We start from the raw sequence: 12,902 nt of genomic DNA, 5'->3' as shown, positions 1-12,902 counted from the left end.
TCTAAAAGAGTTGCTGCTATTTAAATTCCCCTGTTTTTTGAAATGGGGTCTTGGTATGTATTCCAGCTGGCCTTGAACTCCTCAGTCCAAGGCATTTATCCTCTTACCTTAGCCTCCCAAGGAGTTAGGACTACAGATGTATACCACCCGCCAGCTTAGGTTTCTTTTTTCTTTTTAATTATTTGAGTATATTTTATTTTCTTGACCCTTAAGAGTTCCCACTAGTATTCTTTTTCCTTTTTGGTATTTTTCACATTTTATAATCTTTTTAACAGTATACGTAACTTGAGACTTTAAATATTATAAAATCTGATCATCATATAAAACATGATAATGCTTCTTTTTTAAAAAGGTTGCACCACGATATATTTTTTTCTTAAAATTGTATATCAGAATGACAAAAAGCCTAGAAAAATATGGCTTTTTAGGTTTCCTTGCCCAGAGATTCTAATTCGTTGTTATGGAGTGAGGCTCAGTAATTAGTTAATATTTTTAAGTTCTTTTAAGTTCATTGTTAGCCAGGGCTAACAACTACTGGTCTAGACTACTTTAAAATTCACATGATTTGACTTTTTCATATTAGTGTCTCCTGAAATAAGAAAATGGATAAAAGACAAGTCTGTACAATTTGGGGGGTGTTTATACTTCACTTAAGAAACATTCTTTGGTAGTTGAGTAGTATATTGTGTGGATTTTTTTCTTAATTAACACATAATGTACATATTTATGTAGTACAGTATAATCAACACATGGATACAATGTGTGATGATGAAATCAGCCTTTCTTTATGTTGGGAACTTTCAAACACCTCTCCTCTAGCTACTTTGAGATACACGGTAACTTGTTCATCACCCTAATGTGTTAAAGAACTGATTCCTCCTCTAACTATAATTTGATACCTGTTATGCAACCTCTTTGTCCCCCTCCCCTTCCTATCCTCTCATGACCACTATTCTACTCTTTGCTTCTATGCGATCAGCATTTTTAGCTTCTCCATGCTAATGAAAATACGCAGTATTTGTCTTTCTGTGCCTGGTTTATTTTGCTTAACATGATGTTCTCCTATCCCATCCACATTGCTGCAAATGACAGGATTTCCTTTTTATGGCTGAATAATATTCCATGTACATATACATTTTCTTTTTCCATTCATCTGTTAATGAGCACCTCAGTTGATTCTATATCTTGGCTATTGTAAATAGTGCTATAATAAATGTGGTAGTAGGTGTCTCTTTGCTATAGTGATTTCATGTCCTTTGGATATATACCCAGTTATGGAATTGCTGGGTCATAAGACAGTTTTATTTTCTAGTTTTTTAAGGAACCTCCATACTACTTTCCATTGTGGCTATATTAATTTACATTCCCACCTAGAGTGTATGAGAACTCCCCTTTCTCTGCTTCCTCTCCAGGATTCATTATTTTTTTGTTTTTAATAATAGCCATTGTAATTGGGGAAAGAAATATTTCACTGTGGTTTTGATTTGCATTTCCTTGATGGTTAATAATGTTAATCTTTTTTTTCATATGCCTGTTGGCCATTTGTATGTCTTCATTTGAGAAATGTCTATTTAGGTCTGTTGCCTGTCTTTTAATCAGGTTATTTGTGGGTTTTGCTCTTAAGTTTTGGAGTTCCTTCTGTATTCTGGATCTCAATTCCTTGTCAGATAGTTTGCTAATATTTTCTCCCATTCTACTGATTGTCTCTTCATTCTGTTGATTGTTTCCTTTGCTGTACAGAAGCTTCTTAGTTTGATATAATCACATTTGTCTATTATTGCTTTTGTTGCCCATGCTTTTGAAGTATTATCCCCCCCCCCAAAATTGCCCATACTGATGTCTTTGAAGTGTTTTCTTCTAGTAGTTTCCTAGTTTCAGGTCTGACATTTAGGTCTTTGATCCATTTTTGAGGTGATTTTTGTATATGGTGAGACATGAGTCATTCTGCATATGGATATCCAGTTTTCCCAGCACCATTTATTGAAGAGACTATCAATTCTCCAATGTATGTTCTTGGCACCTTTGTTGAAAATCAGTCGGCTGTAAGTACATAGATTTATTTCTGGATTCTCTATTCTGTCCCATTGGTCTGTGTGTCAGTTTTTATGCCCGTACCATGCTTTTTTGGTTACTTTACCTTTGTATTCAAGCATTGTGATGCCTCCAGTTTTTTCTTTTTGCTCAGGATTGCTTTAGCTATTTGGGGTCTTTCGTGGTTCTATGTGATTTTTAGGAGTGTTTTTTCAATTTCTGTGAAGAATATCATTGGTATTGGGGGGGGGGTTACATTGAATATGTAGATTGCTTTAGGTAGTTATGGGCATTTTAACCAATTCTTCCAGCACATGAATATGAGATTTTTTTTTCATTTGTTTTGTCATCTTTAATTTCTTCAGTGTTTTATAATTTTTACTATAGAGATCTTTCACTTCTTTAAATTTATTGAAGAGTGGAAGTGTTTGTATTTTGGTTTTATTTTTGTAGCTATTGTGAATACAATTACCATCTTGATTTCCAAGTTTATTATTGGTATGTAGAAATACTGTGGATTTTTTTTAAATCCTGCATCTTTACTGAATTTATTTATCAGTTCTAACAGTTTTTTCATGGAGTCTTTAGATTTGTTTGTATTTAAGATCATGCCATCTACCAAAAGGGACATCTTTCCAATTTCCAATGCCCTTATCTCATTCCCTAATTGCTCTACGATGAACAGTATTATGTTGAATAAGAATGGTGAAAGTGGACATCCTTGTCTTGTTCCATATCTTAGAAGAAATGCTTTCAGCTTTTTTTCCCCCTTGCCTTAAGTTTTGATATGTTGTGTTTTTATTTTTAAGAAACTTTTTACTTTCACTTTTGATTTCTTAATTGACCCATAAGTTTTTCAGGAATATGTTATTTAATTTCCATGTATTTCTAAAGTTCTTCTTGATTTATAGTTGTATTCTGTTGTGATCAGAAAAGATACATGATTTTGGTTTTTCAATTTGTCAAGATTTGCTTTGTGGCCTGACATGTGATCATTCCTGGACAATGTTCAGTGTGCCAATGAGATAAATATATTCTTTAGCTCTTGGATGAAATGTTCTTTAAATGTCTGTTAGATGCATTTGGTCTATATAGTATAGTTTAAGTACAATTTTTCTTTTTTTGGTCCATTGATGAAAATTGGGTACTAAAGTCTGCAACTATTATTATATTAGAGTCTATGCCTTTGTATACTCCAGTATTGGTTACATATATATTTGTAATTGTTATACCTGTTTGATTGCTTTAATAATGACTTTCATTGCCTCTTTTTATAGTTTTTTGTTTAATATCTGTTTAATCTGATAAGTATAATTTCTTATGGTCATTCTTTGTTCCCATTGGTATGAATTATCTTTTTCCATCCCTTCACTTTCAGTCTGTGCATCTTTATCAGTGAAGTCAATTTCTTTTAGGCAACATATAGTTGAGTCTTGTTTTTATCCAGTAAGTCTATATCTTTTAATTGGAGCATTCGATTCATTTACATTCAAGGCTATTATTGATAGGTAAGAACTTATTCTTATCATTTTGTTTATTGTTTTTGGGTTGTTCTGTATATTCTTTATTCCTTTCTTCCTCTCATTGTCTTTGTGGTTTGGTGGTTTTATCTACTGAGGATATTATTTTCTCTCTTTTCTGTTTTACTAGTGAGCTCTATACTTTTATGTATTTACGCTATCTTTTCACTTCTAGATGTAGGACTTCCTTAAGTACTTCTTGTTAGGTTGGTCTGGTGGTAATGAATTCTCTCAGTTTTTATTTGTCTGAGAAAGACTTCATTTCTGAAGGATAGCTTTGCTGGGTCTAGTATTCTCAGTTGGAAAAGTTTTTTCTTTCAGGACTTGGAACATACCATCCCATTCTCTTCTGGTATGCAAAGTTCCTACTGAGAAATCTACTTAGTCTAATCAGGATGTGTGACTCAATCCTTTTTGCTGCTCTTATATTTTCTGTTTCTAAGTTTGGATGATTCGTCTATAGTATGCCTTGGGGAGGACCCTTTTGGGTTAAATCTATTTGTGGACTTTTGAACTTCCTGGATCTCTACGCTCCCAAGATTTAGGAAGTTTTGAGCTTTTATGTCTTTATTAAATAGTGTCTGAATGCCTTTTTCCATCTCTTGTCTTGCAGTACTTAAAATGCAAATATTTGTTTGCTTAATTGTGTTCCGTAAGTTTCCTAGGCTTCCTCCACCTTTCCCTCCTCCTCCTTTCCCACTCCCACTCCTCCTCATCCCCCTGACTGACTTATTTCATAAGATCCATCTTCAAGTTAAGAAATTCTTCTGCTTGCTCTTGTTTGTTTTTGAAGCTCTTGATTGTATTTTTTTTTAATTTCAGTTCAGCTCCAAGATTTATTTCTGTTTGGTCCTTTTATATGATCTCTTTCCCTAGTAAATATCTCTTTCACATCATTTACTTATTTTATAATTTCATTGAATTATCTGTTTTCTCTTACAATCTGCTGAGTTTTCTTTTCCTTTTCAGGCATTTTGTAGATTTACTGCTGTTCTTTGGGGTCTATTAGTGGAGAACTGTTGTGTTCTTTTGGAGGTGTTTTATTAGCTTGCTTTTTCATACTTCTTTTGTCCCTATCTTGATATTTATATATCTGGTGAAACTCTGCTAATTTTGTATAGTGGTTTAATAGTGAAAGACTTTCTCCTGGAGGTACACCCTAGGATGTAGGCTCAGTCCAATAGGTTAGGTTGACTTTGCTTCTGGATGGGTATGGTATTTGTAGTCTCCATATAGCTTTCTTAGCCATAATCAGTATTAGTAATGCCTGAAAGTATCTCAGGAGCCTAGGCTGTAGGGGTTTTTGAGTCTGATCCACATGTAGGCATGCAGCTCTCCTAGGCCAGGCAGATTTGGTGATGGTTCCAGGCTCTGTAGTCTGTGGGCAAGTGTGAGTCACCCAGCTATTTCCCTGAGGCAGACAGGACCATACCTCTAACTTAAGTGGAGTGCACAGAGCTGTAGGAACTGGCCACCCAAATCTTTCCACAGCTGGAAACATGTGGGTCTGGTCTTAAGATTGCCCTGTGCAGCAGCAATTTGGATGAGAAGGGCCTAAGTGAACTGGATTTCTTCAGTAGTGTGAACTCCCTAGAAGCTCTCTAAACTAGGTTCCAGGCCTACAGGAACTGTGGGCACCTCCTTTTTATCTTTTCTCCATGTTGGGAATGTCCATACTGTTCTCTATGAGGGAGATGGGGTGGTAAATGAAAGGTTCTTTGTTCCCTTCTTTATATAAGCCATCTTGAGTCTCCATGTTTTTCTGCATCTCTGCCACATGCCCACCATACTCTACTGTTTGCAGTCCAACACTCTGTTGAACAGTTTTTTTGTTCTTTGTGAGAAGGAAGGGGCACCAGCTACCTCTAGTCAGCCATCTTGCTGGATGTTGCCAATCTACATGTTTTTTAATATAATAGAATTATATTAAATGAAACATGATCTCAGGAATTAAATGAATTCATAAGAGAATTTTGTGTTCTGTTTTTTATGAAATAATATCCTGTAGAAATGTCTCAACCATAGGGTAGGCTAGGCTTCTGAGAGAGAAAAACTAATAAGCTTTCTGTAATGTATTACATGTTTTACATTTGCTAGTAATCTGTGGTGGGTCAGAAAGGAGGGATTATAAAAATTTGGTATTTACAAATATACATAGAAATTTCCCTATTGTTTTATGTATTTCTCTTATGCTTTCAGATATGCAAGAACTGTACAAGTTCCTTTGACCGACATATCCCGTGTGTTTCTCTGAACTGCCCAGTACTTTTCAAACTCTCCCGAGTAAATAGAGAATTATCCAAGGCACCATATCTTCGGCAATTACTAGACCAGTTTTAAATTGTCAGTATCACAGAATTCCAGGTGCTATTCTGTTCAGTGTTTACCACTATACTGTTGTGCATGGTGCTTTCTCAACTTCCATCAAGTCAAGGATGTTCATTTTCTGTTATCTGAAGACTATGAAGACTTTTATGCTAACTGAATTAAAAATTACGTGTTGATCTCTAAATAGCTCACTTCTTACAATGTACAAATTCCTCATTCTTTCACCTTTTTAACATTGTTTTATAATTCAGGTGTTGGATTTGCTCCAGTATGTGTACTATCTTATAAAGCATTTGAGTAGATCATGTTTACTTCCCTGTGGAAGGAACACTGAAAGCCTCTCAAAGAAAAACCATTTGTGTGTTTTCCTTGAACTGTCTGTATCAAGACGTGTTAGAGATATCCATTCACTTTATAATTTTGACTGAAAAATATTTTGTAAATACACTTTTTTACTTTTCAAACAACTGAGTAAAATAATGTGCAATGAATTTTATACAAATGATTTTGAAGTTGTTTGGTATATTTCCTCTAGGTTTTGCTTGACTCAAAGTAGATTTGTTATTTTGATCAGACTGTGCAAACAATAGTACCATGTGTAGCATTTTGAAACATCATTTTCTAAAAACCGCTGTCTTGCTTTAGCTATTAATGGGGCATTGTGAGGAACTGTGCAAAGACATTTTTGTTACAAACCTGTGGGCCTGTTGCAATACTTTAAAAATAAAAAATTTTATTCCATTTTTGCTTGTTTTGTATAGACATTTCTATTGCTTCTAAATATGCTTAAAATATTTTCTTTTCTTATGTACTGTACAGTTAATCTTATTTGCCACCATCTTGAACACAAAATGTGTATTTAGAATATTTGTAATAACTGTATAAAATGAAAAAGGAATTATGTGGTCAGTGCATTGTTTTTTTAAACTGGAAATCATTGTTTTAAGAGTTAATAATGGAAACCATATTAAAATTGAATAAAATATGAAATATGGAAGTGTGGTTTTTATCTTGCTATAAATGAAATTATCAGTCACATATATTACCCTATGCTTTCCTGAATTTTAATGAGGTAAATGAAACTCATTCTTTTTTTTTTTTTTTTTTTTTGCTAGACATCTAATCTTTTTGTTGTTGTTCTTTTCAGTTACACATGAAGTAGAATCTATTTTGATTACATAAGCATAGACAATATCTTTCATAGATCCTGATTGAACAGTCTAGGAAAAATTTAGCACTTGCCCTTTTAGAAAAGCATGTACTGGTTGGTAGATCTTCAGGGTTTACTTTATTTGGACACAATGATTTAATTTTGAGGCCAGAACTTTGCTGATGGAAAGCAAAAACTACATTATTAACTTTTTAAGAGTTTTAATGCCAATTTCTAACATATGCCAGTTTTTTCCAATAGGAAAAAAAAAGTTCTTAACATACGTTGCTCATTTGCTTACTCATCAGAAATGCAATGTGTATGTCCAATGTCTGGTATGATTTCGTTTTCTGAGAATTCCATGGTAAGTATGAAATCAAAGAGATACAAATCATGCTTTTAAACATGTGTCTCTCAAAACCTGTTAAAACATTAATAAATCCTCATTTCTGGTGATCTTTGTTGTTTTTGTATGGGAAACTGAGCACAGTCCTTAGAATTATGGTTTTCATAACTCAGGCGTAGGTGGACACTTATAAAGCTTTCTCTACTTGTTAATTCTGTACTGTCAGAACTTCCACTTACACCATCTCTTTCTCATCTTGGGAACAATTGCACCTGGCTCCAGAACTGTATTTTACACTAACATATTGTAGCTGTATAGTCTTAATCTTTCTATTTTCTCCCCTCCTTTTTTCCCCTTCATTTCATAACAGCTGAACCATAAGAATATTTATTTACGACCCTTGAAAAGTTTTTTAATTGACTTCTCAATTTCAAAATACCATTTCTTTACATATTTGATTTTATAAAGCAAACAGAAACCTAGCTATAAATAACATTAATAGGATCTGCCATCAACAGAGGGAAGAGTAGGGAAAGGGGGCAGTACACAAATCGTTATTTTTAGGATGGATATTTCAGATCACTCTTAGCCCTGTACCTCTCAAAAGATAGCACATACACCTCTACTTATTGTTATCCCCATCATGCCTTACCTCTTCTCCAGATATGAGGAGAATTGTTACCTCTACCCACTTGGGTTTTATAATAGGCAATAAAATCCAGTACCATTAATGCCCCAGTTCTGCTTAAACACCTTTGTATAGGAAAACAGTCATGGATTATGTCTGGCATTTGGTATCCAAGACATACCACCAATCCATAGCTTTTCTCTCATTTCCTCACCCTCAGATTTATTTCAGGACTTTGCCAATGCCTAAGAGTGACTTATAAAGCAAAATATCTTATTAGAGGTACTCTCAGATTCGTACCATCAGATTTCTTTGTATGTTTGGGAAGAAGAGAATGTTATCAGGAAGACAAAGGCATTTTTAAATCAAAATACCTTTTTATTACCCAGGAATCTTTACCTGTCGTACTGATCCCACCACCTTTTGATGGAGGGAAAGAAGAAAATTTCAGGGAAAGAATGGGGTAGATTAAGGAACCTTAATAAGAATACAGCCCTTTGAAAAAAACAAAAAATTTTGATTTGAAAAATAATCATTTGGTTTAAAAATATTCACATTCTTTGAAAACTGAGGACATCACCTGCCCCTGGTTACCTAATAACAGCTTTGTGAATGGAAATGTGGTGAAGGCAAAATACTATAGTTAACAAATCTTTTTTATTTTTGGCAGGGGTGGGGGTGCCGGGGATTGAACTCAGGGGCACTCAACCACTGAACCACATCCCCAGCCCTATTTTGTATTTTATTTAGAGAGAGTGAGTTTCACTGACTTGCTTAGCACTTTGCCATTGCTCAGGCTGGCTTTGAACTTGAGATCCTCCTGCCTCAGCCTCCAGAGCCACTGAAACAAATCTTAAGTATCAGTCATTTACTGAGATGTGCCTGGCATTTTGCTTATCTGGAAAGAAATACCAAAGTACTCCCCTGTCTACAAATATTTCACTTGGGAGAGAAACCAGTAAAATTAATATTGGTTTCAAAATTATGGAGTAAAGATGTTTTGTACCTCCTTCTCTGTTAGAGGAGCCCAGAAATGAGAAAGAGCCAGAACTGATCATTATTAGAGAATTCAAGGAAGACCTTAGAGTAGCAAGGCCCTAGGAGGGAAATGTTTAAATAAAAGGAACACAGGCCATACTGACTCCACATATTAGAGTGACCACACTTGCTACTCCCAGACACAGTTGACTCCAGCCTTAAAGAGAATCAGAGATACACAAACCTTGATGACCTTGAACATGAGGTACAGTACTGAGAATATGGGGAGTCACTGGAAGTGTGCATCCTCGTGAGAGGTAAGGCCTTCTAACCCACCCTTTTATCAAGGTGCAAAAGGCCTAAAAGCAGGTGTAAGCTCCCGTATCACCCTGTGCTGACTTTGCTTGGGTGGGAAGGACTGGACAGTGCCAGGGGCACTCTATCTCTGTTCTTTATTCCCAGCTCTTTTTTATTTTTTTTTTTCCTTTTTAATTCACCCAGGCTGGCCTTGAACTTGAGATCTTCCTGCCTCAGCTTCTTGAATAGATTACAGGTATGTGCCATTGTACCTAGCTGCTAAGTGCTGGCTGCTCTGACTCATGACAAGTGAGAGTGGATTACTTTGCTAACATTTGATGTCATTCTTCTCAACAGACTCCAAAATTATGAAGACAGAGATCAAAATTTGCTCCCCAACACAACCACACTGCCTGGCAAGTGGAAGTCACTCAAATTATTGCTACATAAATGAATGGTGAGTTAGAGAATTAAAAATGTCTCCCAGGTCTAGTACCCAGAGTTGTCACTGGGTCTAGAGCAGTTTTCTAGACTGGTGGTGGTTGAAACCTGATTAAAGTGGGTCACATATAAATGAGAGATTTGAATTACCAACCGTAGTCAAGAAGTCAGTTTACATACGGCTACCTTCAATAAAGAGGTAGAATAGTTTTGTGAAAATAGCATGAGCTTTGGAGTCATAAAAACTTATATTTGAATTCAAGCTCTATTTCCATTGACTGTAAGACTACAGAGAAAAAAGAAACTAAGCCTATGCCTCCATCTAAAAATAGGATTAACGCCTCATTGGTACTTGAGGAAAGACACCCAGATGGCACTCTGTGTACAGAGTTAACTATTACAGCAAAACAGGTTCTGGCTCACATGCATTTTTATGGCTCTTCCTCCTACCTATAACTACATCATTCCATATTTCAAGCCCCTATATAACTGAAACTTTATATATACATTATGATATATGGGTACTTTGGATAGGTCAAGAATATGGTTAAAGAGAAGCTTTGGGATGATATCTTAGGAATTATATCTAAATAAAATATTACTTTTTAAAAAACTACATGCCTCTTTCATTCAGACAGATTCTAATAATCTATGCTGAAAAGTAAAGTTGAATGCTCACCTAGTATACTAGAAGACAATTTGATCCCCAGCACTGAAAAATATATAAAGCCGAATTAAATGCACATCAGTTCTAATCATTCCAAAAGGTATACATACGTATTTTGAAAATATGTACACAATCGACGTATACATTTTTTTAATCTAAAAACAAAGCAGAGGACACATAATTTTTTTGCATATGCACAGGTATGTCTAGAAGATACACAAAAAAATAATAGTAGTTGCCTCCATTGCTGGGGCTTGGAGATGAGAGAGAGATAAATAAGATTACTTTTTAATTCACCTTTGTCTGTTGGGTTTTATTATTACATGCATACGTTACCCACTTTAAAAAAAAATGTGTGATCTTTCAATCTCAATTTTCCATTGCCAATGGACTCCAGTTGAGGGATCTGAGGGGGTCCAAAGTTTGCAAAGTGCCTGAGCAGAGAGCTCCCAGCCACACATCTTACTGACTTCCCAGAGCAACTAAAGTATCTTTACCATCCATAACTTCATCAGCTAGTGAAAAGTGTCACATCTCATCTTCCCAGACATAATAATTATAAAAAATTTTAGTATTTCCCTTTTGTAGATGGTCTCTTTTACTAAAACAGAATTATCTTCTAGTTCAAATTCCCTATTCTCTGTCATTTTACCCCTTTTGGCCTACAAAACAATAATAATAAATAATAAAAACAACTAACATTTATTTTGTGCTTGATATATATATAATGTGTGTGTATGTGTGAATACACACACACACATATATATATATATATATATATATATATATATATATATATATATATATATATTTGGTGGGACTGCCATAACAAGTTACCTACTCCAGGTGGGTAACTTAAACAACAGAAAATTATCTTCTCACACTGCTGGAGGTTAAAAGTCCAAGATCAAGGCACTGGTAGCACTGTTTCTCTTAACTTATAAGAGCCTTGTTCTCCCTGTGTCTTCCCATGGTCTTCCTTCTGGGCCTGTTTGTGTCCAAATTTCCTCCTCTTATAGGAACACCATTCCTATTGTATTAGAGGCCACATTTTAACTTCATTGTCTCTTCAAAGACCCATCTCCAAATACAGTCACACTCAGGGTTACTAGGGGTTAAGGTTAGGGTGGGGGAGAATTGATTCAGCACATAACAATATGAGTAAGGTAATATGTAAGTGCTTTACAAATACAATCTTACTTACATCTCCAGCAAGTCTATGAAAGACAAATGAGGAACACTGGGACTAAGTAATGAGATTAAGGTAAAAGTAGGTGGTAGAGGGAGAATGTGAGTCCACACAGGCACCAGATCTTACTTTCTTCACCTCCAGAGTAAATATGAGGGTTTTTTTCAGACATTCTACCTCCCAGATGCATTAAAGATTCCCAGAGGAGGGAGAATGAAATATCTGGTGTAGTGAACAGTTGAAAACTACCGTCCTTTACTGGTGTGGTGGTGCATACCTGTAATCCCAGCATTTGGGATGCTGAAGGGGGAGGACCCTAATTTTTTATTTTAAAAAAGATAAAATTGTATGTATGTGTGAGCACACACGTGTGCTAGGGATTGAACCCAGGAATGTTTTACCACTGAGTACATCCCCAGTCTTTATTTTTGAGATAGGGTCTCACCAAGTTATTGAGGCTGGCCTTGAACTTTCAATCCTCCTCCCTCAGCCTGCCAGATCACTGGAATTACAGATATGCACCATTGCCTGTAATTAATGATATTGTTAGACCAGGACGCAAGAAAAGACCACTGACTCCAATTAAAATCAAATTAAAGCAAGCTTATTATTTCGACCGGCTGGGCTGCCTCTCCCTCCCAAAATGGCGGGAACAAGACAGCACCCCAGCTTTCCTGCAGCCCAGCTTTATAGCCCAGAATGTTACACAAAGGGGGGTTACAGATAACAGAACTCTGACAAGCATCACACTAATGGTAGTTTACATTTTTTGCTGGCCCCAACATCAGAATTTATGAGGACCATTAGAGCCTCAGAGAGGGTCGTTGTCTGGCCAGGGGAGGCCAATATTTATGAGGTGTCACTAAGTTTCAGAGAGGGCTGCTATCTGGTCAGAGAGCCAGGCATGGGTGAGTCCAAGGCACAGGCAGGCATTCCAAGCAGGTTAAGAATTTTCAGTAATTTATAGTAAAGCCAAAATTCTTCTCATGGTTTTGTGGCGAGAGGCCCAATTTTAAGAAAAGATCAGGTTGGGTCTATCAATATAGCTCAGTGGTATAGTGTCTCTGAATTCAATTCCCAGTACCACAAAAGAAAAACAAGAAAAATGACATTTCCAAACCAGTATTCTTTCCAGAGAGAGGTAGCAGAAGGGCCCAGCCAGTTCCCAGCTCTGTCCTTTTGAACCACAGTCTACAGTCCCATCTTTGGTGCCATGGGGCCTCTGGCAGTGAGTGGTGAGGTCAGAACTTGACCACTAGGTCCACCTTCATATCCAATCAAATCCATGAAAACTAAGTAGGAGTTCAATGATAAGCTGAGGCCACTT

General features: G+C 35.9%; 1 protein-coding gene across 3 annotated transcripts in view; it reads left to right on the top strand.

Moving 5' to 3' along the window:
* REV3L (REV3 like, DNA directed polymerase zeta catalytic subunit) overlaps positions 1-6,869 on the top strand; it is a 177,894-nt gene extending 171,025 nt beyond the window's left edge. For all 3 annotated transcript variants that reach the window (XM_081293750.1, XM_081293751.1, XM_081293752.1), the window contains one exon: positions 5,751-6,869. In XM_081293750.1, the coding sequence (XP_081149876.1) occupies positions 5,751-5,891 (141 nt within the window). In that variant the 3' untranslated portion in view covers positions 5,892-6,869. The remainder of the gene's footprint in view (positions 1-5,750) is intronic.
* Positions 6,870-12,902: the final 6,033 nt, after the last annotated feature.

The sequence above is a fragment of the Spermophilus citellus genome (assembly GCF_964194105.1).
Source record: "Spermophilus citellus genome assembly, chromosome: 5".
Taxonomy (NCBI): Eukaryota; Metazoa; Chordata; class Mammalia; order Rodentia; family Sciuridae; genus Spermophilus; species Spermophilus citellus.
The sequence above is the reverse complement of the archived record's forward strand: the minus strand, read 5'-3'. Positions and strand labels throughout refer to the sequence as shown.